At 41.6% G+C, this 24,403-nt stretch overlaps 3 protein-coding genes across 5 annotated transcripts; 1 reads left to right on the top strand and 2 right to left on the bottom strand.

Annotated features, from left to right (window-relative positions):
• Positions 1–10: 10 nt before the first annotated feature.
• On the bottom strand, positions 11–2,421 carry LOC141652931 (actin-depolymerizing factor-like). 2 transcript variants are annotated; one of them, XM_074460550.1, is made up of 3 exons: positions 2,207–2,421; positions 545–810; positions 11–394 (listed from the first exon to the last, which is right to left on the bottom strand). In XM_074460550.1, exons 1-3 carry the CDS (start codon positions 2,219–2,221, stop codon positions 244–246), a joined length of 432 nt encoding a protein of 143 aa, XP_074316651.1. In that variant the 5' UTR covers positions 2,222–2,421; the 3' UTR covers positions 11–243. The 2 variants fall into 2 exon arrangements, with proteins under 2 accessions (XP_074316651.1, XP_074316650.1); XM_074460549.1 differs by lacking the exon at positions 2,207–2,421 and having other exon boundaries at positions 545–831.
• A 2,466-nt stretch (positions 2,422–4,887) lies between these two features.
• Positions 4,888–9,445, top strand: LOC141652928 (uncharacterized). Of its 2 annotated transcripts, none has more exons than XM_074460547.1 (7): positions 4,888–4,974; positions 5,307–5,401; positions 6,398–6,498; positions 7,222–7,291; positions 8,459–8,486; positions 8,580–8,640; positions 9,094–9,445. In XM_074460547.1, exons 1-7 carry the CDS (start codon positions 4,962–4,964, stop codon positions 9,185–9,187), a joined length of 462 nt encoding a protein of 153 aa, XP_074316648.1. In that variant the 5' UTR covers positions 4,888–4,961; the 3' UTR covers positions 9,188–9,445. The 2 variants fall into 2 exon arrangements, with proteins under 2 accessions (XP_074316648.1, XP_074316647.1); XM_074460546.1 differs by lacking the exon at positions 4,888–4,974 and adding an exon at positions 4,990–5,127.
• Positions 9,446–19,463: 10,018 nt separating this feature from the next.
• On the bottom strand, positions 19,464–22,037 carry LOC141651048 (uncharacterized). The gene has a single exon (XM_074458775.1). It carries the CDS (start codon positions 22,035–22,037, stop codon positions 19,464–19,466), a length of 2,574 nt encoding a protein of 857 aa, XP_074314876.1.
• Between the last annotated feature and the right edge of the window lie 2,366 nt (positions 22,038–24,403).

Genomic DNA, 24,403 nt, shown 5'->3' with positions numbered 1-24,403 from the left:
GATCGAAAACTTTTAAAAAAAGAAGAATACTCGGTTGATACTTCATACTTGATGCTTAGGCAGTAGCATTAAGAGAATTAGTACAGAATGCAAGTATTGACATTTGGCAGTAACAGTAAGGATGAAAAATAAGGTTTTAGTTTTATAAGATTAAAAATTGTTCAAGCTCCATTTGTTTTGTGTACTAATGGTAGGCCTTTCTGATGAGTGATGATTACCATTTACCTCGGCAACTGTAAATACTTACTGTGCTCGGTCTTTCAGTATTTCGAGATCCACTTCAGAGAGGTCAGTAGCTTGAACTTCATAGTGAACTCCATCAAGCCCTTGTTTGAAATTCTCTTTGGATGTTGCGTAAAGCATCTTTGAACGTATTCTTGATGTTGAAGGAGCCCTGCAAATCAAGCAAGAATAACAAACAAATCGGGACCATAATCAAAATCAACGTGCAAGCGTTATGTGGATATTACGCGTTTAGATTAGTCATAGACTGCAAATAAACCGACAGCAAGAAGAAAGGAAACAACTGGAAAAGGGAACTAACCATGCAAAGAAGAAAATTTTGCTCTTTTGGCAATTGTCGGATGTAACAAAATCATAATCATACACTGCAAAGCGACAGTCATTCCCGGGTAAGGCGGCAACAAAATCGTCATAGCTCTCAGCTGGAGTGCCAGTCTTCTCAACTACAACTTCCCTTTTCTTTTCATCAATCTTGAACACCACGTAGCGATGCCCTTTCTTCCTTTTTAGTTCCATAAACGCATTTTTGCTATGGTCCGCGATAGATAAACCAGACAGAGAATTCGACTGTATGTGGGCAAAATTCATGAATACACACAAAATCTTACATGAGAATTGAGAAGAGTGTTACAAGGGACACCAATCAATTACGTAATAATAACGCGTTTAGGAATACACAAGTATTTTGGTTAATCTCACACATGAGACTGAGACCGTCCCATATAAGACTCGTGCACATGGTGGAGCTAGGGGGACTAGCACGGGCGCTCGCCTGGCGGATTAAATTTCCGGAATTTTTAGTTAAAATTTTCAAAAAAAATTTGAGTGTACCTTATATCATTACCACTTCGCCCCCCTAAAATTTTCCGCCCCCCTCAACTTGAATCCTAGCTCCGCCACTGAGTCGTGCATATGATAATGCCTTTTTAAAATATTATCAATGGTGAATTTCAGTTTAATCTAATTATTATTAGTCCTGGTAAATTGGTAATTAAAGTACTTACCCACTAAAAGGTTATTAGAGAAACTTTAATTGCTTATCAAAGGTGAATATCAACTTATTCTAAGCAGTCTTTAGAAAATACTTCATCCGTCTCAATTATTTATTTACCGTTGATGTGAATGTGAATGGTATTTTAATCAAAGGTAAACAAATAATTGACAGGATGGAGTATCTAATTAAACAAAGCTACAGTTTAATCTTGTACTTCCTTTTTCCCAATCATTTGTTTACCCGTTTTCTATAATTCTATGTTCGAGTTATTTTAATTAAATGCAAACAAATGATTGGGACAGAGGGTGTATGTTCTAAGAGCAATAGCAATAGTGGTTCTTATTCTTGGAGTTATCAATAAGAACCTAAAATAAAAAGTTCTTCTATTGCAACTATAAGGTTGTTCTTAATTTTAAGAATTAAGTTCTAAAATAAGAACTTGGTTGATTATGCATGGGAATTTGAGAACCAATAAACATGACTTTGAAAATTGTGAATGCCAATTACATATTTACTATTTTCCATTTAAGAACTTGATAAAAATGTCATCTATTGTGAATATAGGTTCTTAAACATTGGAATTAATGAAATGTGACATGGTAAGATAAGAACTTTATGTAGAGTTCTTGTTATTGCTCTAACAAGGCTAAGCCAAAGTATCCATTAATCCGACTAAACTATATTCTATAGAAATATATGATTATCCAAGATTTCAAATTCTTTCTTTATCATTCAAAAGAAAATTGATCATGCAAGTTATGATCTTTCCAACTTATAATCATGATTGTACTAATAATTTACCAAGGTAAATTAGCAATCAAATTTAATAGCAAGTTAACAATGAACATAAAATCAAGCAACTTTAATTTTAATCACGATCACAAATAACTACTATTAGTAAAAATAAAAATAAATAAATAAAAAGTGAACCAATTGCAGAATTATAAAAAGATGGAGAAAAACACATACCCTTCTAAAAGACATGGCTGCTACTAAATTTTATTATTGAAATTGTTTAGACCCTTAATTATTTTTGAGATAATTGTTTGTGTAATAATAATAAAGTTTATTTAGAGATGATTTGTAGAAATAAGCAATTGTTTTCTGATTTCTCGAGGATATAGGATTGTTGTAAGAGTAGTAAACAAACAGAGGTTCAAGTACTCATGTGAAAGAAGGAAAATAATGAGGACTTAGACTTATTATGTGGCTTGATGCGTCCAATATAAAGGACCGTCTCAGCTCGGATAAGACCGTTTTATTTTATAATTTGTATTTAATTAAATATATCTGGTTAATAAATGAATTAACTAAAAGGAAATTAAATGTATCGAGTTCAATGGTTTTGAAATTGGTTTTTATGTATATGATGTAATTTGTTTTTTTTTATTAGTTTAGATTAAGACTAGTTTATAAACTGAAATACGAATAGAAACTTTCTTCCTTATAATGCCGAGTGCCGACTACTAAGAAAAGTTAAGTGATGAAACTCTAACTTAAAGGTGTCAACATGATCACTCGCAATTGGTTTGACATAATGTAATTTATTTTCGCAGTACGATTTTTACTCATTATAGTACTTTTTACACTAAATTTTCCATTTGTCTACCCTTCGTTAAAAATCATCAAACTTAATTCTCTCTATCTTCTCTCAATTTATGAAACCATAACCTTCTTCAACCTCCTTAAAATTCTTCAATTATGAACGATTATTCGACTGTAGAGTAGGTATTTAATTCGTTAATCCTATATTAATAATTGAAGGGATTATTTCTTATAATTTTGTTCCTTTTTAATTAGGGTTTATGTTTAAATTAATTAAGGGCTAATTAATGTAGTATGATGGGGTTTGTTGGTGGTGGTTTTTATATGACTTGAGTTTTGTTAGGTCAACATCATTTTTCGAGTCGAGATAATTTAGATATACTGAACCTCATATTAAGTAGTCAATAGGTAACATGTCAAGGTAAATTAGGTTCATTATCGTAGAAATAGTTTCATATTGAAATGGGGCAATTTCATGTGATTCGGGTCGGCATGGAATCAGATTATATTTTATTTGCTCTAATAAACCTACAACAGAGTATTTCCCAACCAAGTTGGCAGTAGATGGCCAAGATAAGAAGAAACGGAACTTTTTATATTCCACCATTTGGTTGAGAATCCTTATATGCGATGCGTATAGTGGATTTGTTAAAATAAAACGGTCGGTGCGTTTGCATAACGCTTTGTCTATCTGCACCCGAAAATCTGATCTTGGACGGTTCATTAAAAGATGATTGCATTGCAATATCTTGATGTTACTCGCTACCGGATTAAAGGGCCACGGTGAGGTTCCTCTGTCCCACTTTTGTGTCACATTCTATGTCCCACTCCATACACATCTTGACACATCACTTGTTGTAAATAAAAATTACACAATAAAGGTGGTAATGTGTTGATGTGTCAAAATGTGTATGGAGTGGGACACCAAATGGGACAGAGTATCCTCACTGAAAGGGGCAAAATGCATCGTATTGGACAAAATCTAGGATTCTAACATTAAGAGGGTTCATTCGATCCATATCCATACCCGATTATTAGTGTGCTAATACCGTCTTGCCTACAGAAATTTAGAAATTGTTATTTTTTTTTTTGTGGAGGGAGTCATAAGAGCGATTTTGTAGCTGACGAAATTTGAACTCAGGTTATAAGACCAACTTAGCTAGTTGATATTGCAAAAATTTAGAACTTGTGAATGTAGCAAAGTGTGAAGAGCAATGTTGTTTGCACCGAATTGAATTTGACTCCACGATATGTGTAACATCTATAATACAATATTTACATGTAACATTTTAAGTTTTGTTGTAATTATTTACAAAGCCTTGATTAGAGGCGTTTGATATGTGTAAAATCGATTTTTTGTAACTGTTTTCCATCAAATAAACTTATATGATTATGGGTTATTTGTATATCCACTTTAAACAATATTAATAAAAATCGGTATTACAAGAGACAAAAACATAGTGATGAATCAATAATTGCATGATCTTAAAATATCCATTTCTTATAATTGCACCCTTATGTAAAGCCATGTAACACAATTACTCCTTTGCTTTTAGTATAAAAGAAGTCACAATGCCAACACAATATTAAACCTATGAGTTTCGAACCTATAATATATTGTTCCCCTGAATCTCCTCCTCGACCTCAGCCATGATAATTAGCAGTTTTTTTTTAAATAAAGCGTAAAGCCACTACAATACAAGTGAAAGGGGATTTGAAATTTTGAACCCGTGACTTATAATTAGTAGGGACATTTGTTTTCTCTTATTTGATCATGAAGCTTGCGCAATATGACCTTTTTTTTGTGTTGGCCAAGAGTACTATCCACTACGGCAGGATGACAGCTCGGGCAATCTCATTCGGGTATTGAAGGTAATTTAATGGGTTGACTCATTCCAAGTTTGACTTTTTCATTCGCAAGAGTCAGGAATTGAACCTCTGATCACTTTGTTTAAGAGATGACAGACCTTACCACTCACACCAGCCAACTTTGGTTGCGCAACATCACCTTTATGGGCTTGAACCATCAACAAATACTCAAGTTAAAATTTTCGACTAACGACGGGTCTGATACAAAAACCTATTGCGAATAATTCACAATCAAATTTACGTTAAAAATTAGGCAAAATTGGAACTTGTGAACTACTCAAAGTCTGAAAGCCCTAGACAACAATCCAACATGGTACACCCAGGTCTGATTTCTGTTTTTCTCTGCTTACATTTTGCAGTCTACATATCAAACAAAACCAAACAACACACCCTTTTTGCAGAACTTCTTCGATCTCCCACCTGTCTTTCAAAACTTTCCCTCCTAAATACGGAGTAAATAAACATGGACCCTGAAGGTATAATAATGGGTATCAAAAAGATTAAAACTTTGTTGATCCCGTCTACTCCCTCCGTCCCAATCATTTGTTATAATTGATTAAAATACTGCCCACGAGGAATAAAAAAAGCAAACAAATAATTGAGACGGAGGCAGTATTTGGTGATTGAATGTAATAATGTGGTATTTGATTTGCAGGTCACAGAAATTCTTCAAACCCATCTGTAGCTTTGGCGTCTTTGGTGACTAAACGGGCAAAACTTCATGAAGAACTTAGAAACATTGAGAAACAGGTTATTCCTTGATCATCATTATGCTTAGTGATTGTTTTTTTGTTTAATTGTTTACTTATTTTATTCAATGTTGTTTAATTTAAGTGGAATATAATGTGGGTGTTAATTGTTGTTTGATCATCATAAAACATAGTGATTTTTTTGTTGTTGATTGTTTTCAGCATTTTATTCAATGTTGTTTAATTTGAGTGGATGATATATTGTACTCTTTCCGTCTCACTCATTTGTTTACCTTTTATATTCATTGTGAGGGCTAGTTTAATCAAAGGTAAACAAATGGTTCTTCAATGCTTTGGCAGTGATCTTTGATGCTAGTTGTTGATGTTAGAATGTGTTTGGTACTGCATATTCTTGTTAATTGATGATTTGATTCGATATGTTCAAAAGCCCTTCGGATTGGACTAAGTTGAAATCGTATTGGGATGATGAGGTTATGCATTGGCAATCTTAGGAGATTTTTGGCTTTAGATTGTTGAGTTTGTGCTATGTTACTCGGACTTAGGTACACTATACACATGCCAGAGACAGTGTGTATTCAAGTGTCTGATTCGAAATGACTCAACTTTTGTAACACAGGACTCTATCCTAAAATCAGAATGCTGGTGCATGTGTACATTTTTGTAATGTAGCTATGAATTTGAAATATTTCGTGTTTTGAAAGCGATCCTGTTTCACCAGTATATCTCAAGCGCCTAACCTGTGATTTCGATAATTAACAAGGTTGTCTTTTGAGCTATCTTGGGATTTTGGTAAACTAGGACTAAGTGGTTAATTTGTAATAATAAGAAGAATTTCAGTCTTTGCATTTAATGATGCCTTAACTTGTAGGAAGGAGTACAAGCTTAACGGTTGTGTGGCAGGAACATGTTAGAAATTTATCAAAAAAAAATTCACTAATTGCCACTTGCAGTGTTGGGTGTACTCCATGTTCTCGTGTCATCTTTGCCGTTAACTGGTTTTTTAGAATGTGTGACGGAGGCATTGCTACACATGCAGGTTTTTGACATGGAGACAACTTATTTACAAGATCCAAGCCAATGTGGAAATGTATTGAAAGGTTATGAAGGGTTCTTATCTACCACAAAGAGCACTACAATGTACTCGTAACTCATTCCCATTGTCATTTTTCTATATGTTTTTTTTTTTTCTGTTTTTAGTCCATCACTTTGCTGTCTTCAGACAAACAGCCCTCATTGTTGTTGACAGAGGTATATATGTTTTTTTTTTGAGATTATTAGTAATTGCTTATAGGTAAGGCCGGCCTAAAATTCTGTTGCCTTTGAACTTGACAAAACATTGAGCTTCACACGGTCCATATTTCCGGAAAGGATACTGATATCCTAGGTGCTATGATTGAATCTCTATATGTTGCAAGTCCTTAAAGTTTGCGCGGTAAATATTACAGAGGTTTAAGATAATTTGATAAGATGGGGTTGTTGATGTTTAGGAATGACCCCTATTTGTGGGATGGGGATCAATATTCCTTCATTCATTCAGGCTAACTGTGAATATTGTGCGTAACACTGTTGATCTTAAAGACTTAACTACTTTTGATCTTCAAAAGATAAAGTCAGATTATTGCTGTAGAATTGTACGATAATTCTTCAACTAAAGATGTTCTATTCTGAAAGCTCATGATTTAAAGAGGGTGAGTGTGACTTACGAGTTCAAGTTGGTTTGGCTTGGAAAATATAAGACTCCTTTCCTCAGTACTTTCTTTAGTTTCTAAACTGTTGCATTCTAATTGGTACTTCGTATTAGTTTGGCCTTTGTTAGTGTACTGACAGGCGAAGTTGACATATTCTTGTGTGTCTGAGTAGGTTGAAGCGGTCCCGGAAATTTCAACCTGAGGACAGGCTATTCTCCTTGTCTTCCACCACTTCACCAGCGGTGTGTATTCTGTATCTTATGCTCCCTCTGTCCCGGTTATTTGTTGTCCTATTCCATTTTTGGGCATCTCAGATTCTCAGTCAATTGTACGCATGATATATATTTATCAGGGAGATAAAGAAGAGAAAAGTAGTACTCCGTAAGTTGTAGCATGTGACATTGTAAAAATACAGAAGAAAGACAATAGTGTGTGATAGAACCAACTCTGAGTCATTCGGTGTTCAAAAACTTGCACGACTTACTTGTTAGATCATCCCATTAACGCTATATTCAACCAAGGATGGGTTGTCTGAGATAAGACTTACTGTTTTCTCCAAGTTCAGTAACAGTGGGTATCAATGAAAGGGGTCGGGAGTTCATCGATAATAGTTTTTAGTAATCCGAGCACCACAATGAGACACATCATGAGGAAGACTTAGTTTGTTCCTTTCCCTCTTTGATGAGCAATTAGTTTTCACGTGTGAATGCTAAATGGAATGAGTTCATTATGAGTTTATATATGTGCTTTGGAGACTTTGCTTTTGCCATCATTTATCTTGTCCATTATTTTGGATGTACTGGTGTGGCTTTTCTTAGAACAAGAATTGAAACTTTTTTTGTTGCTTCTTCAGTCTTCACTCTGAAATAGACTGGGGTTGTTGTATATTACGGATTACTCGAGAGAATGGGAAAATTGTAGATCAGGTAGATGGTACCTCTTTAGCTCCTGTAAACTAAATTGGACTCTAGGCAATTAAATTTATTGTTATGACGACTTTGTTTGTAGTTTTGTTTCTGCTGGGTCACTCTAGCAGTTACAGCAGTACAGGTATGGGTACATGCCCAGTATGAAATTTCGAGTTTTTCAAATTGAAATGAAGGGAAAATTTGGAATTGTGTCCTGAAATGATCAAAATCTTATGAAAATGATTCATTAAGCCTCTCTTCATCTACTTCTGTAATGTTTAGCATCCTTTTATGTATTTGCTAACCGAAGTGCTGGGTTGGACAAGGCTTTTAACTGCCGAAATGACGAGAGATATCACATTTTAAATTTATCAGTAGGTTATAATTTGGTTTTCAATCCTTCTGATCTTGGGCGCCTTTCAGCTACTTGCTTTGTCAGTCTAAGATGAGATTGATAATATCCTTGAGTTTCTCATGCTGATGTGTTTTATACGACTGCAGGCCGAAGAACAAGCACTTGGAAGAGAAGGTGTATTTTTTGAATCGGGACTTCTTACACGAACAATATCTTCTAACCATAATTTCGTTGTTGTGTTCTGATCACTTCTGCATTTATTGGTAGATGGAAGATTTGACTCGGGGCCAGGTCGGTACAAGGGTGTTGGTTATTATGGAACTGGACCGTAAGTGCTATTTTCGTATTTCATAAAGCGGACACGTTTTTTAATGGAATTCACCACATTTAGACCACATTTAGACTCCCACCAAGTTCAAAATCATAACTTGCAACAGCCTGTGTTGTTGCTTACTTGCTACATTAGACCAGCTAAAAGTATTCTGGTCGGTTCAGTTTTGGGATGGGTTATCGCGGATTTATTACCAATTCAGATTGGGTTAGATCATTTTGGATCCGGGTTTGTTTTGGTGTGTTATTTTATTACATGGATCAACTTCAGTGTAGTTCCAAATTAGTCAATTTGGGTCATTTTAGATCGGATGTGTATTAGGGCCGGGTCATTTCGGTTGAGTCTATTCATGTTCCAAGTCAGTTTTGTCAGGCCTGTGTTATAATGATGTATAGGTTATTCTCGGAAAACAGTCTTGACATGAGGCCTTATGTTTTATTAAAATCATAGGGGGAAACCAAAGAAAGGAAGAGGAGCAAGAGAAGGGAAGCGAATCAAACATAGTGATCAAGATTTTGATTATGATGACGATACTGAATTGTAGCGGTTTTCTATCCTCAAGGAGTATGAGTCAGCTAATTCCCTACAGTGTTTGAGTAGCATCAAAAGCGCCATTTGCTGGCAAAATGGAAATAGCATACTCTATCTGAGAAGACATTGTTTACCTTCACTTCACTACTTTAGCCCTCGTCCAACTACAGCAAAAGCACTGCTTACATTGTACTTTGTTTTTTCGTGTAAAGGCATTAACTACGATGATTTTGAATTAATATTATTGAATTCCTAACACAGGTTGATATTACATCCCGGCCATAACTCTCTTGTTGATTATGAGTTTATGACCATGTTCTTCCACGAATTAGTTTAGTTTGTCTAGTCATGTTGGCTGTGACTCCGTGAGCACTCGTAACCTTGATCATCTCGCATTGAAATGGATCTCTTATGACGTTTTTCTTGCAAACTAACGTCAGTTAATTTAGCTCTTAAATTCTAGATGCAATATATGGATAAAAATGGGAAAGCACAAGGGAGGGAATACATTACAGACGTCGTAGGATACGACTATGAGTTCAACGTCTCTTTTGGCCCGTGATCGAGACCAGGCTTCTGTTCAAATGGGCCATACGGCAAGCCAATTAAGGGCGGACTACGCTTAAAAGGGCAACCTTATACCAAATCGGTTTGCGTAACGGGTCGGACAGGTTGATGTGTTGGGCAAGGAAAAAGTAGCTCATTAGCCAAGTCAAAGCATTCTAGGGGGCTCAAATATCACTGTTCATCTTGTCAGAATATCACTGTTCATGATTTTGTGAAGGCAAACCAATTGTGTTGGTTTTGTTTGTTAGTCTCATTGTGTACAAAACAACGTTACATGTACTCCCTCCTATTTACTATATTCTTCCCCTTTCCTTTTTGCACAAGAAATAAGAAAGTGAATTTGGACCACACAAAACACACTACCCCACATACAATTTAATTTGGACCACACAAATCAACCCAAAAAAGGAAATAGGGAAGAAAATCCAAATAATCCGAATAAGGAAATAGGGAAGAATATAGTTGATGGGGCATATTCTGCACCGCTGACCAAATCAACATATTGAGCAAGGTCAAAGATATCCACACCTTGGGACAAAATTAGCCGATGCATCCTGTCGGCTTCGGCATGGGTCTCGGCATGGCAACCTCCCGGTGGACACGACCCGCGTACTCATATCCAAGACCCCTCGGCGGTGAGTCAACAGGGCCCGCCGGCCTGCCATAGGTCCCTCGGCCGAGGGGTAGATCAGTCTTTCCACCTGCTAGCCACTTGGCCACTTGGCCACTACGCGACAAAAGGTGAAAGCCTATAAATACTCCTCAACCCTCATTGAGGAAAGGATCCACAACTTAACCTAAATACACTATTCATCTGGTAATATCCTCCTTATCTCTCTACCATATACATTCAGCCAAGTAACACAACTTAATCCTTTGAGTTTACTGACTTGAGCGTCGGAGTGAGTACGCTTGGCACAAAGCCAAGCCCTCGCCTCGTTCATTGTTGCAGGAGAGGCCGAGAGGAACAATTAAGGAAAGAAGGATTCAACTTAAGACATTATTCTACAAGCCACGGTGGTAACAATACTTGCTCGGAATTACACCTAACAATTGGCGCCGTCTCGTGGAAAAGACACTAGAAGCTAGTCACATTCATTCCCAAACAAAAAACACACAAAAACAAACCCACCCAAAAAGCCAAGAAAATGTCGAAACAACAAGACGCAGTCGTGACCGACGAAACCACACTCTACCAAGATGATACCTTCAACAATTCTGGAGTCGTGCAGCCCTCCACCGGCGGAGTAATCCAACCGGAGTTCGGGATGCCAATAATGCCAGACACGCCGCCGCCACCAACCAGTCACCATCATGGGCATGTGGTTGACGTAGCAAAACTGAAAATGCTCCTGGACCTAATTAGTAATACGCCTGCTCACACTGTCACGCCGACAAGAGCGACGGAAACCGTCCAGGAGACCAGGGCCCAAAACGTGACTCCGAGAAATTTGAACGGAGCGCTAGGAGAAGCTGACCCAGCCAAGTCGCCGGGGGAGCCCAAAGTGGGCGTGGTAGACCTAAGTCCTTCCCGTACTCGTGGGAGGACAGCGTCCCCGCAACACGAACGAGGCTTACCCCAAAGGAGCCAGAGGAGTCCGACTCAGCAGAGTTGGAGGAGAAGTCCGAGTCGAAGAAGGAGTCCTTCCCGCTACGAGAGGAGGAGCCGGATTAGGAATGCGAGGAGCCGATCGCCGCGTATCGTTCGACACATGGTCAGACAGCCCCTCAACGCCTACGTCCTAGAAGTCCAGGTGCCAACCAAGCTCAAGTTACCACCTCTATCATACAAGGGAGATAGTGATCCAGCCGACCACGCTGAGGCTTTCGAGTCTTACATGTCGGTATGGGAGCAGCCCGATGAGGTCTGGTGCCGAGTTTTCCCAACAACTCTGCATGGGATGGCTCAAAGCTGGTACAAGGGGCTTCCCGACGGCTCGGTATACTATTACGCCGACCTAAGGGACGCCTTTCTAGCCCAGTACTCTTGCAACAAGAGGAGGGCCGTGGAGACGTCCGACCTCCTAACTATCAAACAGGAGGGGGGCGAGTCTCTACGAAGCTATGTGAAAAGGTTCGACGGAAAGGTCCAGCAGATTCGAGAAATTAATCCCGAATCGGCGGCCTTGGCGGCGATGAAGGGCCTCCCAAGGGGAGACTTAAAAATGAGCTCATCAAATGCGGAGGCCTGGGGCCGGGATGCCGCCAGAAGATGGCCGACCGTGCCATTAAGGTAGAGGACTATCACAAAACCCGGGTAGGCCCCGGTGAGGCCGAGCACTCCGGAAAGAAGAGCCACCGGGAGGACAACCCGGATGAAAGACGCCGTGACCACGACGGGTCACGATCCGATGAAAGACGCCGTGAGAATAATAGGTCACGGTCGGACAAGTCTGCCAGGAAACAGGACTCGACGGGCGCCGGGTGGAGTTCAGGAACGTACCACCAGAGGCGGTATCATGACAAAACCCCTCTCGTCGTATCAGCCGCCGAGGTCTTCGCCCTGAGCAAAAACGAGGGCCAGAAGTGGGAAAGACCCCCCAAGCCAAAAAGTGACGGTGACACGAGCCAAGATCGTGAGTACCACGCCACACCGCCATTTAACCAACGACCGCCAGCATCCAAGAATGCCATTGAAGAGCTGATCCGGAAAGGAGGCCTCGGCAAGTACGTTGCCAAAGGCCAAAAGACCGACGCCGACGTTCGGGTAAGAAATCCGTCTTCGAACGGATAGGAGTGATCCATGTTGTCATCGGGGGCAACGAGAACGGAGGGTCCGCTCATGGGCACAAACGGCACCTGAACGAACTATATCAGGCCATCAACTTTGTGCCCAACACAGCGATCCCCGCTTCCAACATCCCCGATATAACCATTGGAAGGAAGGACTACGAAGGAGTCATCGCTCCTCACAAAACCCACTTGTAGTCAATTTGGACATATCCAACCACCTGGTCAAGAGGTGCCCGATTGACACAGCGCGTACACGAACATCATGTTCGGGAGTGCTTCCTCGCCTCGGCTCGAAAGTCAAGGACTTGAGCCCCGCACCAACCCACTATACAGCTTCTGCCGGGGCCGGCCGGTACCACCGGGATCAATCAGACTCCCGGTGACGTTCGGCGAAAAGAATGCGGCTAAGAATGTCCTGGCTGAGTTCGTGGTCATCGACGGCTCGTCCGCCTACAACGTTCTCATAGGCCGAGTCACCCTGAGCGAGGCTGACGCAGTGATGTCCATCCGAGCCCTAACACTGATGTATGTGTCGGACCGGGGGGAAGCGCATAAGCTCGTCTCCAAAGACGAGAATGACGAGGTGGTCAACGTCCAGATAGCTGCCAGAGGATGCAACATGCAATCCCTCAAGGTGGCAAAGAAATCAGAGAAAGGGAAAAGTCTATCCCTACAACAGGAGGGCGACCTCATGGATGCAACTAGCGGCTGACCGGGAGGGTGTGCTTTTGGCAATCTCGGGAAAACTCTGTGTAGCGACGGAGGTGTCCAAAACAGCTGTGGGCACCCCGACGCATGTTTTTATCTAATGAAAAATCGTCAAGTATTTCATCAAAATGTTCATTTTCCCCATAGTCGCTAGGAAGCGAAAGCGACGCCGGCTCACACTCGTCGCACCGACAAGAGCGGCGCTTTATCGATCAAGAAATGACGTCGGCTCACACTGTCATAACGACAAGAGCGGCAGTCTCCATAAAGAAGCAGGCGTCGTCGCAGTCACCCCAAGTAGTAGACGCCACGGCAGTCACCCCAAGAGGTAGACGCCGTCGCAGTCACTCCAAGTGGTAGACGCCACGGCCGTCATCAAGAAACAGACGTCGGCTCACACTGTCATAACGGCAAGAGCGGCAGTCTCCATCAAGAAGTAGGCGCCGTCGCAGTCACCCCAAGTAGTAGACGCCACGGCAGTCACCCCAAGAGGTTTGACGCCGTCGCAGTCACTCCAAGTGGTAGACGCCACGGCACTCTCCATAAAGAAGCAGGCGCCGTCGCAGTCACCCCAAGTAGTAGACGCCACGGCAGTCACCCCAAGAGGTAGACGCCGTCGCAGTCACTCCAAGTGGTAGACGCCACGGCCGTCATCAAGAAAGAGACGTCGGCTCACACTGTCATAACGGCAAGAGCGGCAGTCTTCATCAAGAAGTAGGCGCCGTCGCAGTCACCCCAAGTAGTAGACGCCACGGCAGTCACCCCAAGAGGTTTGACGCCGTCGCAGTCACTCCAAGTGGTAGACGCCACGGCCGTCATCAAGAAACAGACGTCGGCTCACACTGTCATAACGGCAAGAGGGGCAGTCTCCATCAAGAAGTAGGCGCCGTCGCAGTCACCCCAAGTAATAGACGCCACGGCAGTCACCCCAAGAGGTTTGACGCCGTCGCAGTCACTCCAAGTGGTAGACGCCACGGCCGTCATCAAGAAATAGACGTCGGCTCACCCTGTCACGTCGACAAGAGCGGCAGTCATCAACAAGAAGCAGACTACCGTCGCAGTCACCCCAAGTAGTAGACGCCACGGCAGTCACCCCAAGAGGTAGACGCCGTCGCAGTCACTCCAAGTGGTAGACGCCACGGCAGTCTCCATCAAGAAGCAGGCGCCGTCACAGTCACTCCAAGTGGTAAACGCCACGGCAGTCAATAACAAGGAACGCACACCGGCTGACACCGCCACACCGGCAAAAATGGCAATCACCCTCAGGAAACAAAGGGGAGGCCCAATTAATAGCATAAGAGAAAAACTCAGACAAGGACGAGAAAAGACCTCGGCCGAGCCAGAGGCAAGTGAAAACGTCGAGTATAGATCGAGACGCTCAACTGTTAGCACGAGAAAGGAATGAGGTAAAGACCTCGGCCAAGCCGGAGGCATAAGAAGCGAGCTCTTATTAAATATGTTCAACAAATTACAATAAACGCAAACGACGGCCGTCCCCATAAGGATTGAGCCAAAAAGACAACCTACCAAAGTTTACAAAAATACAAAGACAGAAAGACAAAAGGTTACAGACATCATCTCCCTACGTCTGTTATCGCTCGCCATCAGCAGCGGTAGCAGCACCTTCTTCGATGAGTAACCCTAGCTTCCCTTTAGCAAGATCGGCTTCAAAGGACCCGACCTTAGCCTCGGCAGCCTCAACTGCCCTTGCCCAATCGGCTTCCTCCTTAGCCGCTTTAGCCTTCTCAGCGATAGCTGCTGCCTCCTCGGCCGCCTCTCGCTTTATCTTCACTCTCACCGCCTCCTTGACCTCCTCCTCCACAGCCTTCTCCTTAGCTTCGAGCTTATCGTCAAACAGCTCGACGAATTTGCTCCACGGAAAGGAACCTTCAAGAGGGAAAAGCTCCTCAATTGTTTCCCTGGCAGCTGCTTCGGTCAAATCCCGGAATTCAGAGCACATGTCAGGGAGCATTTTGGTTTGGAGCATCTCAATGTCATCCTCCTTTTGCCTGATGATGGCCTCCTTGCTCCGGATCACCTTCCCCTGGATCTGAAATTTGCCCCTAAATTCATTCCTCTGCTGGAGATAAAGGTCGGCATGCCTCTGAACAAGGTCACACTTCTCCAACAACTTTGCAACTTCGGCCGCAGCAGCCTCGGCCTTGGCTCTCTCAGCGAGGACCTCCTTTTCAGCGTCCTCCCTAAGTTTTCTCTCAGCCAAGAGCGCTTTCTCAACATCTCCCCTAAGCCTTTGCTCATTGAGGAGATCCAGCCTCGCCTTCGCGGCCACCTTCTTAGTGACATCAAACTCAAGAGCGGACTGAGCCACGGCCTTCTCCTGCTCTATAATGCGAGCACCGGTCAGCTCGTTCCACCTCGCCAGCTCCTCGACCAACCTCGCGCCTTCCGCCACGAGCTGGGAGGGGGAAACCTCCTGGGATGAAGAGTCAGCAGTGGCGTTTCGATCACTAGGCTGCGGTCGGGAAAGGGAAACCTTCTGGGATGAAGAGCCAACGGCGATGTTATGATCATCAGCCTGCGCGGGTTTCTCCTCCACTTGTTGCCCAATAAGAGCGGCGACTGACAGCGGCTGATCTACAAAATTTAAAGAAAGCATCAGTATCAACATACATAGGCATGCCGGAAAGCCTTCCACCGGCAGCGCCTAATGAACCGGCTGAGTCTGAGCCACAGGATAGATCAATACCGTGCTTGGCCTTCTTGGCCGAAGGGCGCATTTCCTCGTCAGCAGCAGAAGCAACGGCAGCGGTAAAGGCTGTCTGCTTTCTTTTACGGACAAGAGGAGACCCCTCCTCTTCATCGGAGTCATCCCCATTGGAGATATAAACGATCTCCACCGTCTCCTTCTGAACAGGGGGAATGGGAGGCGGAGCCGATGTCGATGCCATCACCGCCGAAGGTTTTGTTTTTCGCGTATGGCGCGGCATGTTACTAACAACCTTCGCCTGGGCCTCCACCGCATTCAAGCTTTTCAGCCGCTGGTCCATAAGATCACTCGGCGACGTCCTACGGTCATGGGTCAGAGCCTTGGGATGCAAGTTAGCAACGGTTTTGTCTTTGTGCAGCCCCATCCTCCGGAGGATATCCTCAGACAAATCCCGTCCAAAGTGGTCTGCGAAGGAAACAAAGCAAGAGTTAAGAAGAAATAAATCAAAATTCGAGACACAATGAGAACGGTGATGGGCCTCACACCGACACCACTCACCCTGTGCTAGGGCCGGTATGAGGCCGACATGACAAAGCGGCTCATCCTGGAGAATGATCTGCGTTGGGGGGATCCATCTTTTCGGTAGCCCACCCTTGTCCACCTCAAAAAGCCTCATCGCCAGCTTCTCGTCCTCCTTAAGAAAAACCTTGCTGGCATCCATTTTAAGCTTCTTCCGGGTGACCCATCTGTCATGCTCAGCCTTAGTCTCACACCGCAAATTAACCTGGTCTTTGAAAGGAGAGGGCAACGGATAGTCATCCGGCACCTTAACGTACACCCACCGGTCTCTCCGGTCTTTGCAAGAAGTAAGTTTGTCGACAGAGACATAACCCTTCTCCATGTGCACATCTTTGTAACCAACGCCGCCAGAGATTGACGGCTGGAGATAGTGAAGCCGGCGGAATAAATTCACCGTCGGGGCTTCCCCCTTGAAGAGACAAAGCCACACAAAGCCGACTATCGTCCTCATGGCCAACGGATGCAGTTGGGCCACAGCGACGTTCATAGCTTTGATGATAGCAAGGACGTGCTCGTTCAGCGGAAACCGGAGCCCGTACTCCAAGTGTCGCATGTATACACCAGTATGGCCCGGCGGAGGGCAACAGACGGCCTGACCCTCCTCAGGGATAACAATCTTGTATCCCTTGCCAAAGAAGAAATGACCCTCGAAAAATTTCTCACCAGAGCAACTGGCCAACTTATGGGTCCAAGCTCGGTCAACGCCTACCTTGCAGACGTCACCGTGATCCATAACGTCATCGCCTCCCACTTTGGGACGAGCCTCTTCAAAGATCGTCACCAAAATCGTCTGCGTCATCATCGACATCAGAGTCATTCTCCCATTCCTCCAAAATCCGAGGATCGACTTCAGGAGAAGGAGACCTAGGGCCCCCAGGTCTTATCAGAAGGGCGTCCAACTCCCCCTCCTCAACAAGACGCAACGGGGAACCCCCCGCCGCAGAAGTACTAGTCCCGGCGTCAGCAGAAGACATAATAGCAATAATTATTTAACAAAATAAAACTGAAGTTTGTTTGTTTACCTTGAAGAAAAACACTCGCCGGAGTAACAACTCTGGAAATTAGAAGACAAAGAAGCCCTTGAAAGTTTAGAGAGAAGAAAATTTTGGAGAATGAAATTGGTGGCCAATTTCACGGAATAACTGCCCTATTTATAGGGAAAAGCCCATAAAGAAGGACCAATCAGCGAACAGCCCATGAAGCGTCAACCAATCAGCGTGCAGACACGTGTCGGACATGCAACCACGTGATGTCAATCGTCGCAACAGTTGAACGTCAATCAATGCAACAGTGACCAAGCGTCTTCAACACGCCCATTCATATCTCTCCGCCTATTCACCTTCCTCAGCAAAATTCTCAAGCATCTGTTCTCCGCCGGCCACATGATCAACCAAGCTAAATAGCGCCGGCCGGGGGCAATCAAAAACAACCGGTACTCTCAACCCTGGTCTCGGCCAGCGTCACTTTCTTTCCACATCGGATACCCTTTACGCATCCATGTGGAGGGGGGATATGGTACGGCCTAAGAGAGGCCAGGCGCAGAAGAAGCCGATGCAGATTATTTTTTACAAATAGCTTGCGCAGAATATACGCTCAAACATACATCGGAGCCCATACCACGGCATAGACTACGCTGGGGGCAAATTGATGGGGCATATTCTGCACCGCTGACCAAGTCAACATATTGAGCAAGGTCAAAGATATCCACAGCCTTGGACAGCCTAGCCGATGCATCCTGTCGGCCTGTCAGCATGGGTCTCGGCATGGCAACCTGCCAGCCGGGACACGTACCCGCGTACTCATATCCAAGACCCCTCGGCGGTGAGTCAACAGGGCCCGCCGGCCTGCCATAGGTCCCTCGGCCGAGGGGTAGATCAGTCTTTCCACCTGCTAGCCACTTGGCCACTTGGCCACTACGTGACAAAAGGTGAAAGCCTATAAATACTCCTCAACCCTCATTGAGGAAAGGATCCACAACTTAACCTAAATACACTATTCATCTGGTAATATCCTCCTTATCTCTCTACCATATACATTCAGCCAAGTAACACAACTTAATCCTTTGAGTTTACTGACTTGAGCGTCGGAGTGAGTACGCTTGGCACAAAGCCAAGCCCTCAGTTCGTTCATTGTTGCAGGAGAGGCCGAGAGGAACAATTAAGGAAAGAAGGATTCAACTTAAGACATTATTCTACAAGCCACGGGTGGTAACAATACTTGCTCTGGAATTACACCCGGAACAATAGTAAATAGGAGGGAGTAGAATTTAGGAGCTCGAGATTTTAATTATAGAGCATGTTTCTGCTGGTAAAATGAAATGAAAAGAAAATGTCAAAAACATTTGTCCCTATTATCACCGTGTGCTACTAATTGAATCTGTACGCCGACATAAGTAAAATCTACAATATTGAATAAAAATACGTTCGGCTTAGTGGTGTAGCACCTTATGAGTAATGGGATCCACAGGTTTTGTAAATTTACCTTATCGTATGCCAATATATGTATAATTGTACTGTTTTTTTTCTACGTAAGACCCCTCTATTTTATGGGTGTTATTAAATCTACGTTAAGACTCTACTGGTCAAATTTTCTGGCTACACCACTGGGTCGGCTCAATCTGAACATTGCGACGATTTGGTTTTAAGCCTCGCTTAATAAGGCGTTGACACCCTGTCTAAGTGTACATACTCCCAGAGTCTCATACCATGCACTTACCAATTACCATACTCCGAGTATACATGGACCATCTTTTTTGATAAATATTTTTCAAATCACCCCTATGTACCACGTTTTAATAACATTTTGATGCGGTCGTCACCGTAATTCACTTGACTAGCTACACTTAGTCAAAGTAATATCGCTATCAAAATATGGTAAACTTGGTCTCATTTATAAATGACAATACTCATAGATCAATTTCGCTACCACGTAACATAATTAGCATCATGACAAAACACAAAAGAACCAAATGTTGTCTAAAATAATCCACAAGTTTTTTTTTTTTTTTTTTTTTGACAGCAATAAATAGCATAGCTTACACAAGAGCTCTCTGAGCAAGATTATGAGCTATCCTATTCACTCCCCTAGGACAGAAACTAAGAGAGCAACAATGAAACTGAGACGCAATAGACTTAATATCATGGATAATGCAGCTAATAGATGCAATCGGCTTCTCCGCTCCCGCAGCCTGCAAAACCAAGATAAGACAATCCGTAACAAGTCTAACATGAAGGTACCCTTCGTCCAATGCCCATTTTAGCGCCATAAAAGCTGCATGTCCTTCGGCATGCAGGGCAGAAGAGGCAAATGAGCGAGCGTAAGCAGAGTTCCTTAAGGTCCCATTACCATCCAATAAGCACCACCCCATGCCAGCACTTCTATCAGCCCTCCAAGCAGCATCACACTTGACAGTGCAAACATTTCCGCACCCAGGTCCACCAACAATCCAATAGGGGAAGGAGTTTCTAATCCTCTTAGCTAACCCAAAACCAGGGGAGGAGTCCAGCTGAGGTGCTCGAAGGAGGCTAGCATCCTTACTGCACACAACCTCCTTCATACATTGAATGTCACCAAGAATGGAAAGAAGAGCACTCATAGGCCAAGGACGACGATTCTTGAAGACCATATCATTCCTGCAACACCAAATTCTCCAGAGGGTAGCGATTAGGGGAAAAAGGAGGGAGTTAGGATCTGGGCCAATAAGGAAATAAGTAATCCAGTTAATGATCCAAACCCTAACATCAATGTCCATCCCTCCCGTGATTCTAAGTCCTAAAGGACAGCCAAACCATAAAGCCTTTGCAAAGCTACAATCTCTAAACATGTGAGAAATAGATTCCACACAAGGAGATGAGCTATCACAAAGAGAACAGGAGGAGCACCAACTCATTTTTCGTTTGAGAAATTCAGAGCCCACTGGAAGGGCATTAGCCATAAATTTCCATAAAAACACCTTTAGTTTGTTTGAGATAGGCAACTTCCAGAGCTTAGACCTGCAAAAAGCCACAATTGTTGCAGACATTCTAGAAAGATCAGTAGGCGATGTGGGTCCATTAGTTAAGGTCATAGCAGCGACATAGTATCCGGACTTGACAGTGAATGCACCATGTTTAGAGAATTTCCAATAGAAAGAGTCATCCGAGGATTGACATGGGATATAAGTTGCGAGGATTTTCTTTGTAACTCCCTCACCCGGATCGAAACCAAGAGAAGAGAGATCCCATCTCCTATGACTATCATGAAGGTCACCAACGAGTAACTCGGGATCAATAGGAGCATCAATAAAATCCCCACAAAGATCTTGAAGACTATAACCCTCTATCCATTTGCTCTTCCAAGCATTAAGACGAGAAGAAGATCCAATAGTCCAAGCAATATTATTATAGATAAGATCGGATCCCCAAACAAGGCTTTTAAGAGCCCAAGACGACGCTTGGGGAGCCTTCCAACGGGTCTGGAATAAAATATCATCCTGAACACCAAGCTTGGGACCAATAACTTTGCTAATAAGGCTTCCCGGAACACACAAGATTCTCCAAGCAGATTTGGCAAGAAGAGCCTGGTTAAAGCAACCAATATTGCGAAGTCCAAGGCCCCCTTCACCCACAGGCCTACTAAGGAAGTCTTTACTACACCAATGAATAGACTTATTATTTCTAGTTCCACTCCACCAAAAATGCACCATCAAGGACTGAAGTTTTGATGTTACACTTACCGGTATACGAAATACCGATAGAGAGGAAAGAGATAGTGAAGATAGAACAGAACGAATAAGAGTCAATTTACCAGCCGAAGAGAGAAGAATGTTATTCCAGGAGGAAAGCCTTCGCTTAGTCTTGTCAACAAGAAATTTAAATAAATCCCTTTTTGAAGACCCAATACTCGTAGGTAGGCCAAGATAGTTGTCAAGATCATGCTTAGGAGCAAATTTAAACTCTGTCAAGCACTTCTTGACCGTCATAAGAGAGCAATTTGGACTGAAAAGAATAGAGGACTTATCTTTATTAAGGCATTGTCCGGAGGCAGAACAATATTCATCGATGATATTCATTAGAAAATCCAAATTCTCATAGTCACCACGGATAAAGAAGAGAGAATCATCCGCGAACAATAAATGAGAGATTTCTGGCCCGTTCTTGCAAATTTTGATACCCTTAATGAGATTGCTATCCTGGGCATAGAGAACCATTTGGGATAGGACTTCCGTGCAAATCGCGAAAATATAGGGGGATAAAGGATCACCTTGCCTAATCCCACAGCCAGGTTCAACTCTTTCCATAGGAGCACCATTAATCAGAATTTCATAAGAAACAGATTCAATAGTACTCATAATAAGCTGAACCATAGAGCCCGGCAAATTTAAGTAAGAGAGCACCCCTCTAATGAAATTCCAGTTTAGCCGATCATAGGCTTTACTCATATCAGCCTTTAAAGCCATCATACCCATCTTGCCATAACTCCTGTGATTTATGGTGTGGAGAATTTCTTGGGCAATGACAATATTATCAGCAATACTTCTATTAGGGACAAAAGCACTTTGAAAAGGACTAACAAGATCATCCATAACCCCTTTTAATCTATTAGCAATGCACTTTGTGACGAATTTCATAATAACGTTGCAGAGGCTAATCGGCCGAAAATCCCCAACTCTCTCCGGGCAATCATTTTTCGGAATAAGAACAATAAAGGTTTTATTGAAATCCTTAAGCACAGTACCGGAATTTAGGATATTGAGAGCTCCTAATCCACAAGTTTAGTGTTGCTTTGTACTAATAAAGAGCATGCGATGGAGTTTATTATTATTGACAAAAAACTCAAGACAAATTAAACGATTTCTTCATTACCTATTTCATATAGACAAAACAAACTGTGCAAATTTTGTTTATACTTCAATTATGTACAAGCAACATTGCATGCCAAGGTTGAAAACTCAAGGTTTAATGACCTAAGCATGCTTTACATAAATTAACCCTTGCATGACGCTTTTTTTCACTCATTTTATGCCTATAAAAACTTCATTTCACCATTAAAATTACACAAATACTAGTATTTCATTTCTCTCTTTTTTTCCATCTCAATTAATTAAAAGACGTAGGCTTTTTTAAAAGAACAATTAAGAAGCTAGACTTCAACGACCTTACAATATGCAAGTCTAAGCACACACCCCGAAATATAAATTATCGTGTGCTTTAATGTCTCAACGATAGGCCTTCCACATTGAATCAATCTCTATCATTGTATTAGAAGGGAATTGGGTATCCTATCGATAACAATTTATATACGAGTTTTAAGCTCATCCTGTCAACCGACTTTATGACCAAGTCCCTAATTATTGACCCTTTATGCAAAGTGATCAACTAAAAATGAGATCTCACAAAACAACCAATATCGTCGTCCCATTTTAATAGCTTATGTACCACGTTTTAATAACATTTTGGTACGGCCGTCACCGTAATTCACTTGACTAGCTACACTTAGTCAAAGTAATATCGCTATCAAAATATGGTGAACTTGGTCTCATTTATAAATGACAGTACTCGTAGATCAATTTCGCTACCACGTAACATAATTAGGATCATGACAAAAACACAAAAGAACCAAATGTTGTCTAAAATAATCCACAAGTTTAGTGTTGCTTTGTACTAATAAAGAGCATGCGATGAAGTTTATTATTATAGACAAAAAAACTCAAAACAAATTAAACGATTCCTTCATTACCTATTTCATATAGACAAAACAAGTTGTCCAAATCTTATCTTTATTAATTCAGAAGACAATGCTGAATGCAGGATGCGCCAAGTCGTTTGTACAGTTTCTTTTCTTTTTTTTTTTTTAGGAAATTCAGGTTATTGTGGGACCCGTTGCTGTGCAAAGAATTAATTTCTTCAAATCGTCCGTCAATACAAACATGCGACAATTTCCGTCTTAGCAAAAATACTATGAAATAATTTTACCTTTGGAATAAATGAAATTAATTTAGACCAACTAGATAATTACAATAAAAATGCGAAAAAAAAAAAAAAAAAAATGCATCCAAAAACATTAATAACGGCCCAAATACATACCCGTGCAATTTAATCGCTGATTTAGACCAACTATATAATTACAATAGAAATGCAAAAAAAAAAAAATACATCCAAAATATTAATATCGGCCCAAATACATACCCGTGCAATTTTGCACTGGTTTAAAACTAGTTTTGTTTATACATCAATTATGTACAAGCAACATTGCATGTCAAGGTTGGAAACTCAAGGTTTTAATAACCTAGCATGCTTGTGCAAACAACTTGTGCAAATTTCCCCTTGCATGGCGTTTGTTTTCCACCCATAGTATGCCTATAAAAACATCATTTCACCATAAAAAATAACACAAACAATATATTATTTCTCTCTTCTTTTGCATATCTATATATAATATAAAAAGCAAGATTAAGCATTATCTTTTACCATTCATCTTTTAAGATCATTAGAGCATGCCATTTCATCATGATTATTTAAAAAAAATTAAAAAATTATAGCATTAAATACAAATTAAAATACAATAAATATTAAAATTTCCGTTTTATATGTACGTTTTTTTCCACCCATTGTATGCCTATAAAAACTTTATTTCACCATTAAAAATTACACACACACTATTTCATTTCTCTCTTCTTTTGCATATCTATATATAATATAAAAAACAAGATTAAACATTACCTTTTATCATTCATCTTTTAAGATCATTAGAGCATGTCATCTCATCATTATTATTTAAAAAAAAAATGAAAATTATAGCATTAAATACAAATTAAAATACAATAAATATTAAAATTTGTGTTTTATATTGTAAGAAAAATAAACTAAAAAGTAAAATCAATATATATGATAACATTACAAGGCATGTACTGTGTTTAATTGACAAAAATTTTCATTTTTTTTAATTTGTTATGACGCCAACTCACAACCATGTAGAATTATTAAACTAACCCTT

The sequence above is a fragment of the Silene latifolia genome, chromosome 4, assembly GCF_048544455.1.
Source record: "Silene latifolia isolate original U9 population chromosome 4, ASM4854445v1, whole genome shotgun sequence".
In the NCBI taxonomy this organism is placed as follows: Eukaryota; Viridiplantae; Streptophyta; class Magnoliopsida; order Caryophyllales; family Caryophyllaceae; genus Silene; species Silene latifolia.
Note: the sequence above shows the minus strand (reverse complement) of the source record. Positions and strands in the feature narration are given on the sequence as shown.

What these genes read in the sequence shown, in the direction of transcription:
- LOC141652931 (XM_074460549.1), bottom strand. Translation starts at nt 831, where the DNA reads ATGAATTTTGCCCACATACAGTCGAATTCTCTGTCTGGTTTATCTATC. An exon ending in AAAATTTTCTTCTTTGCATG is followed by an intron (nt 395 to 544) that starts GTTAGTTCCCTT and finishes CTTGATTTGCAG; the next exon opens with GGCTCCTTCAACATCAAGAA.
- LOC141652928 (XM_074460547.1), top strand. An exon ending in TTAGAAACATTGAGAAACAG is followed by an intron (nt 5,402 to 6,397) that starts GTTATTCCTTGA and finishes CTACACATGCAG; the next exon opens with GTTTTTGACATGGAGACAAC. An exon ending in GGTTATTATGGAACTGGACC is followed by an intron (nt 8,641 to 9,093) that starts GTAAGTGCTATT and finishes TTAAAATCATAG; the next exon opens with GGGGAAACCAAAGAAAGGAA.
- LOC141651048 (XM_074458775.1), bottom strand. Translation starts at nt 22,037, where the DNA reads ATGAAATTCGTCACAAAGTGCATTGCTAATAGATTAAAAGGGGTTATG.